The sequence below is a fragment of the Gopherus flavomarginatus genome, chromosome 3 (assembly GCF_025201925.1).
Source record: "Gopherus flavomarginatus isolate rGopFla2 chromosome 3, rGopFla2.mat.asm, whole genome shotgun sequence".
NCBI classification, from domain to species: Eukaryota; Metazoa; Chordata; order Testudines; family Testudinidae; genus Gopherus; species Gopherus flavomarginatus.
Genome location: NC_066619.1, coordinates 172,831,521 through 172,855,012, shown reverse-complemented (window position 1 = coordinate 172,855,012; position 23,492 = coordinate 172,831,521). Strand labels below are relative to the sequence as shown.

The window sequence follows — 23,492 nt, the reverse complement described above, 5'->3', positions numbered from 1 at the left end:
TGTACAGTATAAAGTAAGTAATTGACTGAAAATGATAGAGAAGTTCAGCGGATATCAATTTATCTCCTTAACGGGAAATATTCTCATGTTTGTCAACCTTGGCACTTTAATCAGAACATCTTTTTGATGTGCACATGTGGGGGAAAATTAAATACAGCTTAACAAGTACGGCACATTGTGCATGTGCACACTTTTGTTCAGTGTACAATCCTGATGCCTTAAAATTCAACCTATCTTGAGGAAAGGTGTGTCTTTTATAGGAAATCAGTAGAATTCATCCTGCAAGTTAGAAAATTCCCTGCAGGGCAAGTGACTTTTTAAGACTCCAAGAGTGTAGCTTACAGAATTTTGCACTTGATAATGTGAAGACAAAATTTAAAAAATAACTATAAACTAACATACATAACATAAAATAGACACACTGAGTTAGACAGTAATTAAAATGTCTTAAAAGAAAAATGCCAGGCAACCACTGAGAAAAAGTAATACAGAAGATCCATCATAGAGTGAGACTGTTATGTTACTGTGACATTATAAATATGCAAGTTTAGAAATAATTAATTGTGACAGCAAAAAGTTAGGTTTAACAGACTGCTGCAGACACCTATAATCATCTTCCTACTCCAAACATTTACATGCAAAAATGTAAATTCACATTTTTACAGTTTTAAGAGTCAAGAGCCTGCTTCTGCAGCTGCTTCATACTCAGATATCCTATTGAAAGATGAATATCCTGTGTGTTAGTTACTATGCATGACATTGTATGCCACATTAAATTATACTGCAAGTGTTAACAGGGCAAGAAACATAGGATTTAACATTTAAGAGGGGAGCTCATATAGTATCTAAGTACTGTGCAAATACTGGAACCAGTAACTAATTACTGAATTACCACTGTACAACTGGTATGAATTTTCACCTTGATCACAGCTAGACAGCACACGTACCGGATTCCATTGCTGATGAGGGCTATGGGTGCAAAGAAAGCATCTGAAGACTGTTAGGCATGCCTGTTGTTTTACACGTTTGCCCCACAAACACACCATCACTTACACAAGCAACATGCAGATGGGCCAGTACAGCTGGTGGCCTTTTCCTGATCTCTAAAGGAAAATTTTGTTTTCCACTATCATACTAAGAGCTAATATTGTCTAACAGCAACCAAGAAATCTCAGCCACAATGAGACCTGGTGGAGGATACCACTGGTGTTTCATTAGAATAATTTCAAAAAGCTTTAGAATCATATAAAATGTAAGTGTGAGAGGCAAGAAAATAATCAGCAGCTATTGTCCAAGTGTGATGCATTTGTATTCCTTGGCACAGGGCCGGCTCCAGGCACCAGTGAACGAAGCAGGTGCTTGAAGCTGCCAATGGGAAGGGGCAGCACGTCTGGATCTTCGGCGGCAGGTCCCTCAGTCCCTCTTGGAGTGAAGGACCTGCCACCAAATTGACGTCAAGGAATGAAGCGGCGCGGCTGAGCTGCCGCCAACGTGCCGCCGACTGTGGCTTCTTCCTCCCTTCCCCCGGCCCCTTCACTGCTTGGGGCAGTAAAAAAGCCTGAGCCAGCCCTACCTTGGCATGTGCTCATGTTCCCCAGTGGGTGAAGCAGTTAAGGTTTTTATATGGCATTTGCCCTTTTTGGAATTGATTCTTTTCCTTCAGAGATAACTGTCAGGACTGCAAATATAGTTTCCTAGCTGGTTACCCAACACACCATAAAAAGAGGTTTTTAAAAGTACAAAAATGCTAAATTGAGGCCTACAAAACATGCCCATTAAATCTTTACAGACTGGAAAACCATGTACATCCTGTTGATAACCATATTGGCTTAACAGCTGCCTGTTGTTCTGTAAATCATTTGCACTAAAGAAACAAATCTGGTAACAATGTCTTCTAAATGACCTAGAGAAAATGATTAAAAGAAGAGTCTTTTTTTTTTTTCTTCTTTCTTTCCCCCTGACTGGTTACAACACATTACTGGCAGGCGGCTTTCTGAGGTCATTGGAAATGCCGCATAAAATAGGAGATGTTTCTTATTTTATTCAATATCACGACTGAAGGCTGTGGGCAGTTTTGTTCAAATCCCTCTTACACACTCAAGATTTGCACTTGGAAAACATGGAAACAGGGACATTGTATTCATAAGCAACTTAATTTACGGTTGTTTGGTTTCTTAAACCACAACACAGTACAACAAGCAGACAAAAGCAAAAATATTGTTAATTTCAAAAAGGAGAATTTTTTTAAAATACTGCACGAGTCTAGTTTTAGTGAAAGGTGGCAACACATCCACCACAAGCAACAGCTCAAGCTTCCCACGGTGCCTGGCTAACAAGACAACTGTGATCTGGGGCTCCCTTTCTCTGTGGGCCAAAAGGCAGTTCAGTCTCCATAACTACCTTGCCTGCCAACAATGAGAGGTAACTGAACATTAAATGTGACTGCTGATTTTTGCTACGTGGACTCCCTGTCTACGTTAACTAGACTAAGTCCATCAAAATACCATCCGATGGTTAATTTTCAGTTATTGTGACCCTAGCCAGGCTCTGAACTTCCCATGGCCCGAAGAAAAAAAAAAATCATAATGAGATATAGAACCAATGTCCCCCGAGTCAAATAATCTCCCCCAAATGTCAAGATTTAATTCTCTTCACTGCATCCCACAACCTCTAGCGGGTTCAATTTGAATGCAAACCTCTAAATAAAATCTTGTCAAAAGTTATTTCATAGTCATTTTATGTAATGCTGTAAAGCAATTCTCCCTAGATTACGTTTGCCAAAGACAAACACCCATCCACCCACCTCACTGTCCTATTTTTAATTGGGACATAAAACTGTGATTTCTAAAATCCTGTTTTTTGGCAATTATTCAATATGTTAAAAGACTTCATAACTTCATCTAAAAAGAAAAAGGCGAAGAAATAATACATCATCATGTCTTTTTAACTGTAAAAAAGGAAACAGCATCTAAAAATTTGACACTGTTCTGTCTCCCATCTCCCACTTTAAACTCTCTAAAACAAACAGGAATTACTGCATAGAAACATGGATATTTGCCTGAATAGGAAAGGGATTTTTGTGGTGCTGTTTGCTAAGGAAGAGAAGATTATTATTAAAGGCTTAACTGCTAGTTTAAAAAAAAATACAAACCACAGCACAATAATACACAGAGCAATAATACAAAACATTACAGAGTAACACTGGAATTGTTTTTATACTCTCAGAATTTATCTACCTCCGTTGGTCCAGCATACATCATGGGAGATGGAAATATGGCCACCACTGTTGTTTCTGGATTCAATATTCCTTCCTCCAGTACTGCCGCATGTTGCTTCATACGCCACATCAGAGGAACATCATCTTCTTTTGTCCATCCACCAAGTGGATGCAAGAGCAGAACTGGACGCCGATAGCCCCGTTCTAGAAGCTGCTTATGGGTATCCTGCATTAACAGAGCATGGCCATTGTGCACTGGGTTGCGCAACTGGAATGCAAAGACAGCATCTATGGGAAGAAAAAAAGGGCCAAAATGGTTAGAGTTACTATTTGCGAAGTTCAGACCATGAGCAATGGGCTGCAAGATCCAACAATGTTAAATTGTGATCACTGCTCTATGTATTTTAATCAGCATTTTGGAACTAGCCAAACAACATGGAGTCACACCTTACTCACAGGGCAGAGGCAAAAAATAAGTCCAGGTTTTGGTTATCAAGTTGTGTCAATAATGGATTACCTATACAGTTAATTAATCACTCAAATCAGACTACTGCAATGAGCTCTACATAGAGCTACCCCCTCTTAAATGTATTCAGAAAAACAGACTAAAAAACAAGTCTGCTTATTGAGTGGGAAATCTCTTCAAGAGCATATTGCAGCTGTGATCCATGATCTTCACTGGTTACCAAGAGGTTCTCAAATCATGGTCCACAGAAAGATAGTTGGTCCCATGGTCCCTTCCATGCAGTGGTCTGCATTTCCCGTCTGGGAGCGTGACCAGGGACAGCTGCTGGTGAACCTGGTGCATGCCCCAGTGGGTAGGGCTAGGGGCTGTACAGCCATGCCGAAGAGCTGCCCGGGATGGCTCCCGCCTGACCTGCGATGCTTTTGCTGCTGCAGTTCCTGGCACGGTTGCTGGCCACGGCCCTGCTGGTCTTGCTCATTTACAGGTATCTCCGCAGATATCCATGGATATAAATTTTGTATCTACTCAAGGCTCTACCTATTGGATTCTGGATGAAATTGAAGATATTGGTTTTGTTTTAGGAATACATAATATCCACAGAAGAAAATGTTATCTAGAATACGCAAACTTTTCTCTATACGCAACAGCAATGGCATTTGCTGAATATAAAGCTGCCAGAGTGATCCAAATCCAGTAGCTTGCTGCTGAACTCTACCAAACAGGCATCACATTATCAGTGATCCCAGAACATGAAAGGTCTTTGGACACAGAGGTCTTAATGAACTAGCCTACAAAATAACCGGACCATAAACTTTAGGAAGCACACAGTCTTCAGAACATCGGAGATGCCAATAAAATTCTTCTAATATCCCACCTTGCTTCCTGCCCCTTCCCTCCCCTTCCTCCAGCCCCCACTATAAAAGGAATGTAACCTACCTTTTACAAAGGGATTTGACACAACCTAATACACCTCTTCCACCTTTAATTATCATAGTGGAGTTTATGCAGTGCAAGCAGCTGACACAGGTAGACTAGAGTTAATATTACCTTAAAGTCATTTCAACAATACATCAAACCAAAAAAACCCGGTGTTTCTCCTTCCACTGAAAATCAATGAGGGACATGAGGATAACGCATGACTGCACAGTAGCATCACCACCTTGTTATAAGGAAATAATGAATAACAGGATAACAGGTTTTTCAGGTGTCAGACAACTGTCTGCTCACTGGATAACTAAGAGTTAAAGTAAGGATTCTACATCTCAAACTCTGTATATATGGGAAAACTTAATTTAATTTATTACAAAACAGAACCCAGGCCTTAGCTGATTTGGGTTCCATCTTTCACCTCTCTCTCCCACACCTTATAGTGCTTTCTTAGCAGCCTGTTTGTTGCTGCTCTGCTACAAGAGCAAAGAACAAACAATTTTACTGCCAAGCCATTACCACTTGGTCTGTTACTTATTTATCTAACACGAACCTCTAAAAACGGAAAACAAATAAAACAACAACACTCAGTGGTTACTTTTCTCTGATGTGAAGCTAGTAATTGGACCCCAAATACTTTCAAAAGAGTTCTAATACCTTTTGTTAGGCTAGTTTCCTTGCAAGGCTCATGTGTTTTGTTCCCAAAGAGCAGCATGGAATAGATTTAATTAAAAAGAGTGTAACAGGCAATGAAGATAATACGTAAGGAAAAACACTAAAGGCATTTCAAAGAATTAAACACACAGAACACCAATAATATTTGGCTCGTTTAAAGGGCAGTCATCAAAGGTGACTTTTGCGTTTTTGGTTTCTTTATGATGTACAAAGGAGGTCTGAAAGATTTTATTTTCAAGAAAGGGTTAATTTTTTGCTATTCAAGCCATTAGAAATACCAATTGTCTTCCCTGTTTTTGCTGGAGGACTTCTTTGAAGACTAGGAACTGAAGTGGGAGCGTTCTTGGCATTCAATTGAAAGATCAGGCATGTCAAATCTTTCACAGAAAAAAGCCATGTACCCACCCTCCATCCCATCAAGAGTTTGTCAGGAGTCTGAGTCTCATAGGTATTATCAGACCCACACAGTTTTAGACAGCCTGACAAAAAAAAAAAGCTTCCTCTCCAACTAGTTTAGATTTCAGTCTTTAGTTAGTCAAGCTAACCCAGTCCTCTAACTCTGTGTGTGTGTGTGTGTGTGTGTGTGTGTGTGTGTGTGTGTGTGTGTGTGTGTGTGTGTGTGTGTGTGTGTGTGTGTGTGTGTACACATACACATTATTTCTAACAAACAAAAGCAGAGAGTTTTGAAAACAGTCAGGCTCTCTTTATACATCTGGAAGGAGAAAAAAGGCACTTTGTTTTTGAAGATTATCTTTTTGGCTCAGTATTGCAATGGCTTAGTGAATTCTTTCTGAAGAACTGAATTAAAACAAACAAACAAAAAAATCAGACTTGCACTCTTTTATCCAGCTGGGAACATAGGACTATAACAGCATTTAAAAGAGAACTGGATAAATTCATGGTGGTTCAGTCCATAAATAGCTATTAGCCAGGATGGGTAAGGAATGGTGTCCCTAGCCTCTGTTTGTCAGAGGATGGAGATGAATGGCAGGAGAGAGATCACTTGATCATTGCCTGTTAGGTTCACTCCCTCTGGGGCACCTGGCATTGGACACTGTCGGTAGACAGATACTGGGCTAGATGGATCTTTGGTCTGACCTGGTACGGCCGTTCTTATGTAACATACTGGGGAGAGATTTAGTGTACATCTACCTTATGATTATTTAAAATCATGCTGCACCACAATCTAGTGTTACCTTCTTGTCTTGAGTTGTGGAATGTAGTTGTGGAGCATCTGTCTAGTGGTTTCTGAAGGGTTCTGGGAAGACAGGACTTCAGTGGTCACTGACTTGCTATGATGCCTTAGGCAAGTCACAGCTCACCCAAATTTTAAAAAATATGTCTGTCCATTTTCCATTTGGAAGATAGAATTTCAAGTTTCCAAGATACTGAAAGCATTTTCAAAATACGTGTCCCACAAATGATGTTTGTTCCTACTAGGGAAGAAGCCCATTCAGTTTTGCAGCAGTAAACTTCTGACTAATACAGAGAATACTAGGATACAGTTACAAAAGTGACTCACCAGCATTCATTTCTTTGAACTTCTGCTTTAGTTCAGCAGGAGAGAGACGGTATTGATCAAGACCATCATTCCAATAAATACGGTCAAGGACTTGTAGATCTCCACCAATAAGCCAGTCCCCTTGCTCCATCACCATCTAGGAGAAAAAGCAGAAGAGGTTTTGTCAGCATATAAAATTAGAACAAAAACACTTCAGTTACAGAAGACAGTTGCCAGCTGTCCTGAGCATCCCATCCAAAGGATTTCACTTCAGTGCAATTACCAAAATCTGTTTTGAGTTAATTCTATTTTATAGAGACTCTCTGAGACTAAGTGGTCATTTTTAAAATCACTGAAACGTGATCTGAATCAGTTATAGTGTAGGGCAACGAAGGTGAGAATAACTAATCCGTAACTGACACATGTATTTCTCTTCAAAATACTGCACAATGCATTGCTGCATAGAAATGAAAAGTAGCTAACATCTTAACCAGTGTAATAACGCAACATCCACAGCCAAAAGATGTGGATCCCTGGGAAGCTTCCTACTTCAAGTCAGATGCCATTTAACTGTTGTTCAAACTTCTCACTCTCAGTATTGGACTGAAGCCTACAAAAACTCTGGTCAACACAAAAATCAATAAGTAACAAGAATTTAGTAGCAAAGAAGGAAATAAAGTTTTGGTTGACTATTCATCCATTACAATGATTTACATTTGTGAACAGAACTGGAATTTTAGGGAACTTATAAGTTTTTAGATTTCTTTTGCCTTGACTTTTATTGATCTGTGTCGTAACAGGTATTTACTTATTTCTAACTTTTAAGAAGTATTCTATTAGTGTCATCTCATCCTTTATCAGCAAATATTAATTTATGGCAAATTTTAAGTAGACAGAGAAGTAGTGTATGTGTGGAAATCAAGTAAGAAATTCATATTCTTGAAAGGCTAGAGCTGCCTTTCTGCAAGGATACACAAAAGAGCAACTGAGCCAGTAACTGCCCAGTTGTACAGAAGAGCAATTGTGTGCACAAATTTATCATTAAATTCCAGCATTATGGAATTTGAAGAATACAAAATTTGTGCCACACCTGCATGCAAAATGTTACAATAAGGCAGTAATATGGGAAAGGGTTTTGTTTTTTGTTGTTTTTTTTTTTTAACTGCACAAATCAGGATATTGAAGTAACAAAGCCTAGAATATCTGCTCCAGCCAAGTTGCACCTGTTGGCAAATCTAACTTATATTGGGCTTCCAGTTCTCCAAAGGGACTATTCCAACAGCTAGGGATCACTGCAGTTTAAGAATGCCAAAACGATTCCCTTTTCTGCAAAAAAAAGACTGCTGAAATGAAGGTCCCAGGGCAGAAAAAAGGGGGCATGTGGAAAACAAATAGGAACTACTACACCAGCTCTATGATACCTAGACAGACCCCTTAACTAAGGGGAATTCTAAGGGGTCAGATCTACTGCTCTGGGCTGACAATGTGGTGCAAAGCTGCAAAGCAGACATGAGAAGAGGGTCCATATTTTCCACATCAATCTTAACCAAGTCATATTGTGATTGGTGGCATACTATAAGGTGGCATTCACCTGTTGTATGCATTCCATTGTCTTGAATTTCTTTAACCGATATAATTGTCAGCTTTCACTGAACTTGCAATCTCACCATCAATCTGTCATATCCACAGGACCTGTCATTGTACAGGACGGAATGCATGATCATTGAAATAATTTTAGCTTCAGCTAAATATGCAATATTCTAGATATAGTCATATTCCCGCAAGAATGTCCAATGGCGCTATGTTATTAAAAAGGCTAAAGTAAAGTAGGGCAGTGTGCAGTTTTCAAATTTGTGTAAGTATTAGTTGTATAGATTATTTTTAAACATATCAATAACTTTTCCTTTTTTAAGACAAACTCACAGTTAGTCTGAGTTTTTTAAAAAATAAGCTGGTTTTCAGTTATCAGCATGCCAACAAGACTATTCAAAAAATATCTCCATTAGGGATAACCCAGGTAATCTTTAATACAGTATCCACATAGAGCTAATAAATCCTAACACACAGATGTGTGTTACAAACCTTACACAGCTTACAAACCTTAAGACACAGTCATGAAGACTACTCAATGATCAGAACATGCATTGTGGTAGGCAGAGTGCAATGAAACAGGAAAAATAATTATCGCTATGGGAGGGGAGACAATGTTTCAACACTTTCAAACCACCCGCTATATATTCAGAAAGGATAATAGATACACTCCATATGCACCATGTTCATCTGCTGCTTGAGTAGTTTTGATGACCCATCTGGGCCCACCTTGAACAGAAGGTTGCATTTCCTAAGTGTACCCAAGGAGAAAGCTCTCTTCTCTGATCTATTGCCGATTCTATGTCACATTCTATACGTTTCACATGCAGATCATCCACTGATGTTAGAATGCCACACTAACAAGTGAAGAGTATGCAACAGAGATCAGCTGCATCAAACAGAAAAAGTTGTACTTTTGTCTAAAAATTAAACAGAAGAGCAAAGAATTTTGGGTCAAGGTAACAGTTCCTGGTGTCAATTCTACTCCACTTGCAACTATAACTCTACAAACAGGATAGCTTTAATTAAAGCTAGATAACACAGCTTTCAAACAACCTTGATATAGGGATGTTCCTTGCATACTGTTCCCCACTGTCTGGCGCAGCGTTCCTCTTTCCTGTGTTCATAAAACTCTGGGTTACGAAGAATGGCCACACGACGCCCCTCATACACCAATGCAAGAGCTGTACATCCATCCAGTCTCTCTTTATCTTCCTGGCTAGCTGTCAGCACTATAGGCACGGACAGGTTAATCACTCCCCCTGTAGGATAAAGAATACATACTTAACAAATGGTTACCAAAAGGCATATGCAAACCCAATCTTCTCTTTCTAACAAGTTATAATACAAGCTACATATTCCATGACACATGGTTCACGTAATTACACTTTACTCATGCTAAACGGGCAAATTTTAGAATAAAAAAACTTGAGATTGTGCTCATCTATGAGATACAAGGTTGCTATACAGTAATCTAGGCACCAAGTCTTAGAGAAAGAAGCAGCATGTTTAAAAATTGGTTGTGACACAATCAACATCTGCACTAATAAAAAAGCTACCAAAACCGTCTAATCTACACAGACAGAACTGTCTGTCAAAAAATTGACGCTAGACACAAATACTTGGAGTCTAAAGATAGTCCATGTTTTATGGCTGCCGGAAGAGCCTTACATACTAGGATATGTGGTTCCAGAACTGACGTTCAGAGAGTAAAAGGTGGCTCTTCGCTTCTTGTTCAATGTTGCCTTTTAAATCAGAAGATCATCTAAAAATCACTTCGACCCAAATCTGCATTTTAACCTCTGGTTCCCACTAACATTTTTGTTAGTTGTATGTCAGATGCTTGGGAAAGTTCAATGTGATGGAAGGTGGTCAAAAACATCAAAACACCTAGTGTACATTATTCAATTAATTCAAAAGTTAAGTTTTACTACTATAATATTTAGAGAACCAACATATGGGTTCAAGTAGTTCAGTCAGAAAATATGTTTCAAAACAGATTAACAACTGAGTTGGTCAGACATTTAGCATATGTTTGTTTAGTTACAATCTTATCAACTGTCAACTTCCCACAAAACTAGCCTACAGCATGACAATACTAAAGCTACATGTGCTCTTAATTTTTAAAGATTTACTTCATTACTACATGTTGGGAGTCTTATTTTTCTTGACAACAATAAGGGAGTTAGGTTATGAGAGACTAGTGGACTAGTTATTGTAAATTAACTGCAAAAGCTTGAAGTCTTAATGTCACATTTACCATAAGAATGAGAAACTCCAGGGTATTCACCTAGGGCAAAATCCTGTTCCCACTGAAGTCAATGGGAATCTGGCCAATGAATTCAGTGGGGTTAGGAATTCACCTTATGCTAAACTCGCATCTATGGACAATACATTTTAGAAACCTTTCAAACCTACCCCTAGAGTCAGGAAGTTAAAAATGATGAGGTTGGCTGGAAAAGATTAAGAGAAAATGCAGTATTTTTTTATTCCCAATCTCTCATATAATGTGAAATGAAAGGTGTGCTGCATAGTTGCACTCAGAATTTAGTCTCAGAGTATGGCTACACTCAAAACTTCAGAGCGCTGCCGCGGCAGCACTTTGAAGTGTGAGTGTAGTCGCAGCGCCAGCGCTGGGAGAGAGCTCTCCCAGCGCTGCAGGTACTCCACCTCCTCATGGGGATTAGCTTGCTGCGGCACTGTTTACACTGGCGCTTTACAGCGCTGTATCTTGCAGCGCTCAGGGGGCTGTTTTTTTCACACCCCTGAGTAAGAAAGTTGCAGCGCTGTAAAGCGCCAGTGTAGCCATGGTCTCAGTATCCAGATTCTTTGTTTTCCAAAGCAATCGAAGGATAAAGCAGCACTTATCAAGCACTTAGCTGTACAGAAGAGAAACGTTTACTGTGTTGCAAAAGTGTCAAACCTTTTATCAGCCAGAGTCTACTTGCCCACCGCTAAGGTTTCGTTGAAAAAGAAAAAAAATCAATGTTACATAATTAATATTGCACTTGACAGTCAAAAATTGCTAACCCTGGTTTACTACAGTTTTGTAAAATTGCATTAATAAATGCATACAAACACCCTAGAAGTTAAGTAGCCTTATGACATAGGTGAGAAAATTAAAGCAGGGTTGGTGTCCAACTAGACACCTCTTAAAAAAGGACCTGATTTTAGACACCCACCCACTGGAAAAAATAAGGCCCCACTCAGATTCTCAAAAATTGAGGCACCCATGATCATGGGTCATTTCTGAAAATTTAAGCTGATTTTTGCACTTTTCCCTATTTTTCAAATGACAATCTAAAAATAATCATCAGCCAGACAAAAAAACTTGTAACATAATTAACACAATTTCTTTGATGTTAAACTTATCAACCTAAGAGTCTCACATGCAGCTCACTTTGTGCATTGGAATGCACTTTGAGCAGAATCAGTTTCACTCCATAGTTTCGGCCCTTCACTCAGCAATGGTAGAGAGAATTTTTTTAATTGGAAGATGTGAGTGTAAAAACCACACATGTCGCAGAGGGGACTCAGTCATGTGCAGTATATGGGGAAAAAAAATATTTCCCCCACCTCCTTGTTTTTTAAGAGTCCCTTTAAAGACAGCTGATTTCAGGTTGCATCAACTTTATTAAAACCTTAGGTGTGCAAGTACGGAGAATGAGGGAGATATCTGTATTGTGTTGACTAGAATATATACTTCGGTTTACCTGCTTGATATTATTCAGTCTGATTACACAGAATTAAATCAAAGGAGCTGTTAGCAACAGCAAACAGAAAGTGAAATAACAATAGAAACACCACCACTTGGCTAAACAACTTCAAGGAGGTTAAGATAACAGTGGCTAAGCCATTAATTGGAAAGATGTTGCTTCCAGGCACCAGCCAAGTTACAAAGCAGTTTTGCCAAAGCCAGAGCCTAGAGATCAAAATGAGCATCAGTTAAAAAACCCTGCCTAAAGAAGGAAGAATGGGGAGGAGTGGGAGGCAGCAGAAGAGATGAAGTGGGAGAGACAGAGAAAAAAAATGCAGTGTGTCTCTCCCAGCCTGGAAGTCAGGGTACCTAGGCTGAATGAATCTTCCCAGAACTTTCAAGGAAAGGACAAGGTTTAGGTAAGATTCAGACATGTAGGTGTTGTGTGGTTTTAACTCACATCTCTGAATGTTATGTATCTTTAGGTGAACAAATTATGCTTCCCAGACAGAAGTTTCATGCAGGTGTTCAACACAATTGGGGCCTGTCATATATTAATATTGTTCAGGACCAGTGCGGGCTGCAACCCTGAGATCTAGTGCAGCAGTGATTGAACCATGCGGTTCCACCTAGAGAGGTGAAGGCAGCATATCCTATTGCCTGAGGTGTATACTCAAGAGGAACTGTAAAGGGGTCTAAAGCACAATTTGCTTTATAACTGTGACAGCACGTCTAGGGCTGCAAACTAAAGCCACAAAGGAAAAAATTGGAGGCTATGCACTTTGAAACTGCATTGTGCTGAAGTAAACTTTATTCGCACAAAGAATGGGGAAAACAGGGGAATGCATTTTGTTGTTTGTTCAAAATTATTTTAGCTTGTAATTAACTGGTAATACACAAAGAGAAAAATGTAAGGAAAAGAACAGGTGAACAGAAGAAGTGAATTGGGACAAAAGCATGTTTCAAAATGAATACCACCAAACTAACACTACCAAATGGCTGCTATCACCTCCTTAGGCATATTTCCTCTCTACCTTCAGTCTGAAAATTGAAGTTTCTTTTCTACCTCACTGAAGGACCTGCCTTCAAATGGCAATCTGTGAAACGACAGGCCTCTGAAATGTTGAAAAATCTGTGATCAAAGGATAGACTGTACATGTACTGACAGGGGTGCAGCTGTTTCTACCCCTCACCCCAACATCTTTCTTCTCACATGTTCCCTACAGTGCTACTCTCTCCATGTGTCTGACCTAAATAAGAATCAAAGGAAGAAATGGAGGCAATACTGAAAGCTGTTGCATTTACAGATACAGCCACCAAAATAACAGAATTGCAAGGCAGCTATGCACAGACAGAGATACATTCTGTTTCAAAAACAGTAACCAGATATTTTTCCAAAGAATCTTAAAATACTCCACCATTTTAAAACTCTTTTCACTAAACTTTTTATCTGCATTTATAGTTCCACTATAAAAGGATGTCTATTTTGTTAAACAACAGTACATTCAGTCATGTACAAGATGCAGAAAGAAGCTGAAGTCTCTATATGAATGAGCTTTACAGGGCAGAGACACAAAGAAATTGAATGGTCTAGAAAGAGAAGTCTCAGAGGGTGGTGCAAATGAAGAGTATGAAATAATGATGGCATTTTATTATACAGGTTAGCATTGAGAGATTTGTAAAAGAAATAAGGGGATTTAAAGAGGCATTTGTATGTACTCCTGTCTTATCCCAATGTTCCAGATATCTATTCTCTTTTCACACAAATTAACAAGACTGGAGAAGGACAAAGTTTTTCAAAAGTGAATAGGAAAGTTTGAAAAACATATATATTGCTGGAGATAATTATTAATTGTGGAAGGGTTTTCATTTATAAAACTAATCCAGTCACAAGGCAGGAGCTAAAAGCAAGGTATTATTTCATACTAAGTTTAAACATTTGCAAGTTCTGATTCTCTGTCCTCAGGAGAGGATACACATCTAATGCAGTTTTCTCCCATGACAAATTAATGTGCCACAAAAAAGCTACAGAGCTGGGTACTTCAATTGGTTTTAAAAGGTATTTTTAAACTGAAATGCCTTACCATCCAGAAGACAGTCAAAATGAAGGCACTGCAAGTATTCTCTCTCTCTCATAAAGCCATTAAGTGGTGTTGCCCAACCCTCTGCCAGTACTTGTACCCATTGCATATCCACCTGGTAAAGAGACAGAGACACATACATGCTAACACACCAGTGAACTCCATGCACTGAGCCAAGTAACCTTTGAGAATTTTTTTCAGAATACAGATATATCCTCCATACTAAACCTAATGTGTGTGTAAGTACAGCTCGGCTTTTAATAGAGAGCATTAATCATCAGTAGTATAGAGCTCAAAGTCTCTTCATTCAGAAAAAAATGCCTTTTTCCTCCTCACAATTTATAAATATGTGCTACTTTTCACATTTCCAGCATATCATTAGCTGAATTTCCAATGCTATGCTAGAAATAAATGAATTGCAGTTTACAGGGAATTTCCTCCCTTAACACGTAGTAAAGGCCACACAGTGAGATGTATCACAATCGTTTTATTATTTCTGCATGTACATAAATGAGACTGAGTCAAGAGCTTTTCACAAGGAAGAGTTTGCTGAGCTTGTACAGGTCCATTGTGCAAGAGCGCATGTAATACAAGTACATGACTAATATTTACTACTTTGTTTACCTCATGTTGAGACAATTAGGATGCAGATTTCTCCCACAGCTTGTGCTGTATACTTGTTTGGTACTTAGTAACAAACAAAAAAAAAAAAGGAGGGGGGAATTATTTTTCTAGATAGATTTATTTCTTACCAATAGAGAGGAAGCAATTTACAATAAGAGACTAAGGAAGCTTGATACTAGTGACCAATAAGCTACTTTAATTCAGAAAAGCAACAGATTACTTCACAGAAGGCAGCAGAGCAAGGAATCCAGTAAACTACAGTGAGGGGAAGTGTTAAAATCCACAGGTGTGGAAAAAATGACTGGAAATCGTAAGACATCCTTCCAAGACAGATTGAGATCTTGATCCCACAAAGCACCTAAAGTTAAGCATATGCTTAAGCACTAGTAACCTCATTAAAAAGTTAATAGGAAAACTCATGTGCTTATAGTTAAGTCTGTGTTTAAGTGCTTTGCTGGCTCATGGCCCGATTCCTCTGAAAAAAGAAGAATACAAGGAACAAAAAGCAGCCAGTCTGTTTTTTCAAAAGACTGGCTCAAATCTGAACTGGAAGAGCAGTAAATTAATCAAAGAAGAACAGAGTAGGTTAAGGCATCCAGCAGAGAAGCCAAGAGGAGTGAAAAAGCAGCATGAGGTCATGATAGCCAAAGGCATAAAAGAAAAATAAGTGACAGGAAAAAATTATCTAACTCAGTTAATAAAAAGAAAAGTATGAAATTACTAAGAGTCACCTTCTATAGTATCAAGTATCAGAGGGGTAGCCATGTTAGTCTGGATCTGTAAAAGCAGCGAAGAATCCTGTGGCACCTTATAGACTAACAGACGTTTTGGAGCATGAGCTTTTGTGGGCGAATACCCACTTACATCTGACAAAGTAGGTATTCACCCACGAAAGCTCATGCTCCAAAAACGTCTGTTAGTCCATAAGGTGCCACAGGATTCTTTGCTGCCTCTATAGTATAAATATGTTTTTAAGAAAAATAAAAAAGCCTGGACATTTGTAAAATAATTAAGACCTTATACAAAAAGCTATCAATAAAAGGCAGGCAGAAGACTGCCTTGCTTAGGAAACTAGAAAACATATACCATCCAGACCATCTGACTCATATGTCATAGAGATGTTAAGGGAATTAACTAAAATTTATTTTAAATGCTAACAATTAGTTTTGAGGTCATAGAGACTCAAAGATACTGAAAGAACAGAAAAGCAAATGTTGTAACAATCTTTAAAAGGTTACAGTTTGTAACTAGTTTAGGTACTATGCTATACCTCCTGAATGACAGATTAGGCTCTGGCTTCAGCTTCAGAAATCATATCACTGAAACACAATACCATTACTCCTCTACCTTATTTATTTCCAGCGTTTGCAGAGTCTCTGCATCACTTTTGGCTAATTTGAGCTTGTTTTCTGGCACATACAGCTCTTTCACCTCATAAGAGGCATCCACCGGTACAATGTCCTACATAAAAAAAAAAAAGGAATCATAATTCAATACTCACTCAAAATGCTTTTCAGCTGCTGAACATATGGTCAAGGTAATATTTTATTGTTGCAGAATCTCTCTACTGCGCAGTATACATCTTAAATCATTTTTATTCAGTTGAAAACCAAATGTATTCTAAAATTTTGATATATTGCTAGCTAAGTTGTTGGCTAGAAGTATTAATTTTTCCAGAGGTGAAGTGCCCTGATAAGAAACCTTTTTTCTGAACTCTTATAATTATAGAGTAACTATTTATCACTGAACTGAATACAATTTTTCATTAGTACTGTATTTGTCATTTACCAAATTAGCTAGTGTCAGGGCATATAATTTTTTTTTAAAACTTTATTTACTTACGCAGAAAGAGAACATTCATTTTGAAATTTAAGCAATTAATTGCACAGGAGACTTTAGCAAGCGTAACAAAGCAAGTGCAAAGTATGCTTCTTAAGCAAATTTGATTACTGGCACAAATTTAAATATTAAATGTAAATAGTGGGATAATACAAGTGCACCAATCCAAACACTAACATGAGTAGTTTCACGCAAGAAGTTTTACTGAGTTCAATGGAAACAAACACTCTATGCATAAATTTACACATGTAAATAAGTGTTTGTAGGATTAGATTTGAACTAAAGTCTTGACAAGAGAAAACTACACAGATGAAGAAATTTCAAGCTTCCTCCTCTGTTTCTTGGTATACTATTGTCATCCTCAGTGTCTCTCTAGCCCTTAACCTCCCAAGTTCAAGATGTATGACATGGCAGTCAGACAGCAACAATAAAAGTACTATGATAGACTTCTGCTATAACCCAAAATCCAAATCTACATCATATAATGTCTAAAATAAAAATTAAATGTCTATTTCGTGTCTATTTTAAAAATGTATACTGTATTGTGTAACAGATTCCACGAGATGTACAGGACACACACAAGTGTCCATTCACCATCTTAGAGAAAAATGATAAATATTTGAAGCAGGGAAAGGAGGAATACCATATAATTTCACCAGAAAATTAATTCATCTCCAATGATGGCTAGTTTCAGAATCCAACCAAGTGTTCCAGCCGTATTAGTAACTAAAGTCAGTGAAACATTCGTTAGTCAGCTACTGTAATTTTTAGATTATGACGTTCGTTTTTGCAAATCTTTTAATTGTGCTTTGTTTTTGATGCAGGAAAAAGAAAACTGGTCCAGACAGCATTAAAATAAATCATTTGCAAAAGCATAGCATAAATATAAATCTATTCCTAAATTCTTCCATTTCCTGCAACTAACATACAGATTGGTGCTTTTGTAATTCGCTGAAAGTTTGTTCTCTGTGTTGCAAAAAGGAATGTTTTCTGCAACTGGCATCATTTGAGTAGAGAGCATGACAGATAATGGGTATCATTTGCAGAAATCAAGGTGGGAAGTGATAAAGCACCTGTAATTATGGGGTGGGGGGGAAAGAGGACTCGCTGGCCAATTATTAGACAAGTAACAAATAAATCTCCATAGACAAGAATGAAAATAATGCCATCTCTTAGAGCTAGTTTATGTGAAAAGAAAGCTCCAACAAACGTACATGGCACAAAAGCAGTTGGTTTTATTAGTTGTTCATTAAGAGTTGCACAATACATGCCACTGCAGGAAAGAAGGCAAAATGAGCATTCTACTCCTCCACAAACAACACAGCAGACTCATGGCTATGAGAGCTATTTTGCACACTAAACCATCTTCTCAACCCAGACTGCACATCCTATGCACCAGACTCAAGCATCGACTGATGTGAAGAGCAGTCTGCATATTTTGCTGACAAGGTCAACTGAATACATATGGGGCTACCTGAAAAAGAAGATTCCAGCACTGACCAGATAGTATTATCCATTCCACTGCACCTGACTGAGTTTGGCCCCATCTCACATGCCAAAGTTCAAGAAGCCCTAAAGAATACTCTAAGACAATGTCTCCACATTCCACTGAAGATACACAGCCGCCATTCATCAATGTGGTAGAAAGCCTCAGGACACTTTCTGACCCCTCAGTAAGCTTGAATGAAGAGGAAACATCAGTTTCTAAAAAATGTCATCTTTCACCTCCAGCTCACTAGGAAACTTCATCCCTTCTTCCTGAGTCACATAATCTGGTCACAAGGGTCCATGAATTTGTCACATCTAGGCTAGATTACAGCTGAATGTGAAGCCTATGCAAAAACTTTAGATTTTCCAGAAAGCATCTGCCAACCTTCCCCATGGCTTAGGCCACTGTGAGCATATCAGGCCCATGATCAAATCTCTCACCTGGCATTCAATCATCTTCTGATGGTCAGCAGTATAAAATGCTGAGGTATATAAGATTTAAAAGGCATATGTTGACATTAGAAATACTGTTATCTTCCACTTTCACATAAAGAACCATTTTAGACAATTTTGCTAAACCAGGAGTCATTGACTAACCGAGGAACATAGCAGTAGTGATCTATCCTTCCAGGCAAAACTAAAGGAGGGTTCTCAAAGAGCTCTACATAGTGATTCAATTTGAGAGCGATACTGGCAAGCAGAACCCAAGAGACCATCATCTAGACCTTCTCATAAGAATGTTGCTTGGCTTGCAACAGGGAGGATTCTAGAGGTAAAAGCTGCAGAGATGAATAGTCCACTAGAGAAAGAGCAAAAAGTGTATCATTAATAATATTTAGGCTGTCAGTATGTTCCCTTAAGTATTTTGGGAAGAATTCAATTTATTTATCCCTAACACAAAGAAAATATCAATTCTAGACAGTTCCAGTTGAGCAAGATAGATCCTGGAGATTTCTTAGGTACTATCTGCTAATCCTTACAGTTTCTAAACAAGATTACAAGTGATAATAATCTGTTCATGGGAACAGTCTAGAAGTTATTCTGTTACAAGCCTGATGTTTGTACACATGAAAAAAATTAAATATTACATTATTTTTAAGAAAAATCTTAAACTCTACAGTGCAGCTTTTCAAAATCCATACATTTTTCTACCATAAAGATTTTAGTAAAAAATTTTTTTTAAAAGTTGATCTACTGCAGAGGCAGAATGCAAAACAAAAATGAAGATATTCAATTTTAATAATTATGAATATAATGAGAAAATACAGAATCAATTATATTCATAATTAAATGGAAAAAGTTACATAAGATCCATCTAAGAATATGTCAATGATATGTATCTATTATTGCTGCCAGATCTCTCATTTTTAAAAATAAAATTTTGCAATGTTTATTTGGTCATCTTTCATACATCTTAATGCTTAGCCTCTGTTTTTATTTTAACTTCCATCACATGGCTATGAGAAAATTACAGCTTCAACTCATGATAGAATCAAACCATTGCTCCCTCCCCCCCACCAAAAAAAATAAAAATAAAAAAAAAATCAAGAAACAAAAAGAAAAAAAGCACAACTTTAAGTTTGCTCCACAAGCGTCAAAGAGAGGTGAAAGACTCTTTTCCTTAAATGTAAAAGCATTTTTGTATATTGTTTATAAAACATTGTGCTCTCACATAACAGTATGACATCCCCCCCCATTTTCTGCACCAAATTTCTCTTTGAAAGTTAAACTTAGTCATATTTTATGTCTATTAAAATCTCTGTCTGAACTGTATAATGTGTATATTACACATACACTCCCCTGTCCAAGGAGGTGAACACTACTCAATGATATATTTGACAGCACGTTAAAACTCGTTTGCGAAACCTGTTTTTTATGTGCAGTGTAAAACTCACTTTGGAACTTTAAACCATTTCACAAAGAGACAGACATTTAAGTAACTTATAGCATTAGTAAATCTAGTGTTTCTGGTAGATATAAAAACAGTATTTAAAATATCACTTTAGATTAAAAACAGCAGCAAGAAGAATCCATATGTCTTCAAACCATATGAAATTTCAGTAAAAAGGCTATGCTAGCAGGCCATCTAGTGACCACTTTAGGTTGACAAAGTTGCACTGAACATCCCTCAATGCTTATAAGCATTTCCCTTTTTTTTTTTGGTACATTTATATAATTATATGCCAATTACATGCCAAATCAATACAAAAATAAAAACTAGGCATTTCAAGAGAATACATACTGTATTTAAAAAGCTATTAAGCACATCGGATAGTAGCGGAAAACACAGACTAGTAGAGGAAGGAACAGTCAGTTTTCAGCTAATTTACACTAATTGATATTCACTTGTAACACCATTCATTCAGCTAACATGGAGTTAAGCCCACAAAAAACAGATATTAAAAATGAAGTAGAACAGACACTTGCTGTACTGCAATTACCATTAAAGTTTTGACACTTTCAGCTTAGAATACCATTTGCTGCAGCAGTCCAAGTACAGTCTCAGACTGTCAAGATCTTAATGGTGACCACTGTATAGTCAAATTAGTCACAAGTATTTTACAGTATTAAAAAGACCTCAGTGTTCATTGGGAATTTTAAATGTTTTGGTGGCCGACAGGTAGCAAATTGGGTACATGACACTGATGATATTTTCTGCTTTAAATAGCCTTGGTGAAAACAAGTGCACTTAGAGCCCGCTCCAATTATGGATCAACATTTTAAATACACTTTGTGTTTTAGTGTGAAAATTAATGTTTAGATAAACAGTAAATATATTTTAGGCCAAAGCTGCAAACACAGTTAAAACCACAATACACGCATATGTATGTATATTTTATGCATGCACAAATGGTTTTAAAGATGTAATTATTTGTTTAAATACACTGTGGGTTCAAACTAGGCACCTATGTTTTCAAAGTTACCCCATAGTCTGTAAAACAAAGCAACTTAAGAGGAAGCGGGGCAGAGGGGAAGTTTCACTCCTACATCTTTTCTTTATTAGCAAATCAGTCCTCCCCGATCCTTGTTTCTAGAAGTTATAGACAACATGACATACACTGAGAGAACGTAGCATTGGATAAAATAGAAACCACAGCAGAACCTCATTAATGACTGGGAGATTCAGTGCAAGTTTGTAAATCAGCAAATTAACTAACTCAAACCAATTATACCTGTATTTTATTCATTTGATCAACTACAGTTTTGTTTTATTTTTATACCAAATAGCATACCCCATCAACACACTGTAGTATATTTGGTAAAGAAAAAGAAAACTTATGCAACATAAATACCATATATGATGTTCAATTTTGCAAAGAGCTATGGGAAGAGATCAACTTTGTGTGCTGACAATATGGTGTAAAGATTAGTGAAGTTTAATGTATATAGAAATTCTTCATCATACTTAATATTACAAGCACTTTTTATGATGATGCAGGCTTTTCTCTGCCCACAGTGGTGTGGAACATATTTACAATGTGCTGTGTGTTCAAATCTTCAAATTTAGAAGTATAAAAATAATCATATGTTTTAGGAATTAGATAGAAGTCTCTTTAAACCAATTCACCGGTGTTTTTCCCCTCATTTGTGTCAAAATACAGCTGTCATTCTTATGTTGCAAAACAATGTATTTCATTAAGACCACTGTGTTAAGTCATTCTCTCCCCCTCTTACTACTGAACTTGACTGCCAATCTTATTCTTACATACCTACAAATCTCCTCAAGGTAACACCAACAATGAACTTTTCTCCATTAGCTTATCTTTTGATATCCCAGAGTTTGCAGTGCTGGCACACACTGAAGATTTAGAAAAAAAGCTGCTCAGTAGATTTCTTCCTATGCATTACATTTTATCCGGTAAGTCCTTCCCACACCATAAGAAATCTATAACTCAGTTAAGTTACTTTATACTCAGCACTTTTTCTTATGACTTCAAAGAAGTCCCACCCAATCATCCTCTGTGATAGATAGATAGCTAAGAAAAGGTCTCAAGGATTCAATGGGGGACTGCCTAGGAATACAATTGGCTACTGGGGACATCTGGGGGAGAGCATGAGACAGGAAAGAAGGTTTTACATGAAATAATTATTCAAAATTTACTAAAAAATGGGTATAATCAATTGTGTGTCAAATGCACTCTACTGCTTCCCTAACTGATATTAAAATGATGAAAATGCAATGGATTCAAGATTATATATGCATGCTTTATGTTGATATTGAAAATATTAGGCTCCTATGCTCGAAATGGCCTAAGTTTCTCAATAAAAGAATATTGAAAGATGTGTGTGGGCCTGTAATAATTCAATTTTATGACACAGGGGGACCTCCAGAGTGTCCTTTACTCTTATTTTTGAATATCAAAGTATAGACATTAGATCACTAGCTCCAGAACATTCTGTGCTACACATACCAGATTCTATTTCTGTTCCACTAAACAGACAGGTACAAATCAAAAATATATCACAGATAATACAGAATTTCTGTATATGTTTACGCATATTTACAACTGTATATTTTCCAGAAGCCATGTGAGAGACAGAGAGCCTTATCCTTCAGTTCCAGCAAAGTATTCCTACAGACCTCACTAAGGGCTTTCTGCACATAAAGACTGGCTTTCAGGTTCCTATTTTCTTTATAAAGAAAGCCATCCTGGGCGATGCCCACTTATGACAAACTAATATCTTGTACTGAACCAACTTCTGTTGGTGGAAGGTACACGCTTTCAAGCTACAAAAAGCTCCTCTTCAGTAGGTCTAATAAAAGATATTGCCTCACCTACCTTGTCTATCTCTTATCCTAGGACTAACATGATTATAACAACATTGCAAACAACTACGTTTCACTGGTTTAATACATACTAGCCAGTAAATTTTGCACCAGTCAGTACAATAAATTCTATTTGTTAATATCTCTTTGGGGCTCCATGAGAGCAATAGTCATTTCAACCAAGAATTCATTAAAAACCTGCCTGGTCCCAGACAGAGGATGGTCTTCCAATAGCAGACTTCTAATAAGATAGAGACATCCAAAAATCCAAACACACAGATAGCAGCCATCGGGTCTGTTGTCTACTGTTTCCAAATTCAATGAGATCTATCAGTTCACCAAACTGATTTTAAGATAAGATATATATCTGGGTGCAGCAGCAACCCTGCTAATCTGGCTTCTTGGTGTTCATATCCCCCATAGTTCACAGTCCACAGAGACAGGAAAGTTTGCTCTGCCCAGAACTGAAGAATCCCCTTCATAATAGCAGTGCAGAAAACTCTTTCAGACACACCGACTATCGTGATCAGAACAAGTCTGTTATTCATGGAAGGAGCAGTGCTCAGAGACTTCAATTAATCACTGTGTTCCAGAGGGTGGATGCTGGGCTGAATTGGGT

General features: G+C 37.7%; 1 protein-coding gene across 2 annotated transcripts in view; it reads right to left on the bottom strand.

The window, feature by feature from the left end:
• The window catches only part of PAPSS1 (3'-phosphoadenosine 5'-phosphosulfate synthase 1), a 73,392-nt gene that overhangs the window by 19,078 nt on the left and 30,822 nt on the right, over window positions 1-23,492 (bottom strand). For both annotated transcript variants that reach the window (XM_050944513.1, XM_050944514.1), the window contains exons 6-10: window positions 16,126-16,239; window positions 14,158-14,269; window positions 9,433-9,638; window positions 6,808-6,943; window positions 3,237-3,505 (exon numbers count right to left, since the gene is read on the bottom strand). In XM_050944513.1, the coding sequence (XP_050800470.1) occupies window positions 3,237-3,505; window positions 6,808-6,943; window positions 9,433-9,638; window positions 14,158-14,269; window positions 16,126-16,239 (837 nt within the window). The remainder of the gene's footprint in view (window positions 1-3,236; window positions 3,506-6,807; window positions 6,944-9,432; window positions 9,639-14,157; window positions 14,270-16,125; window positions 16,240-23,492) is intronic.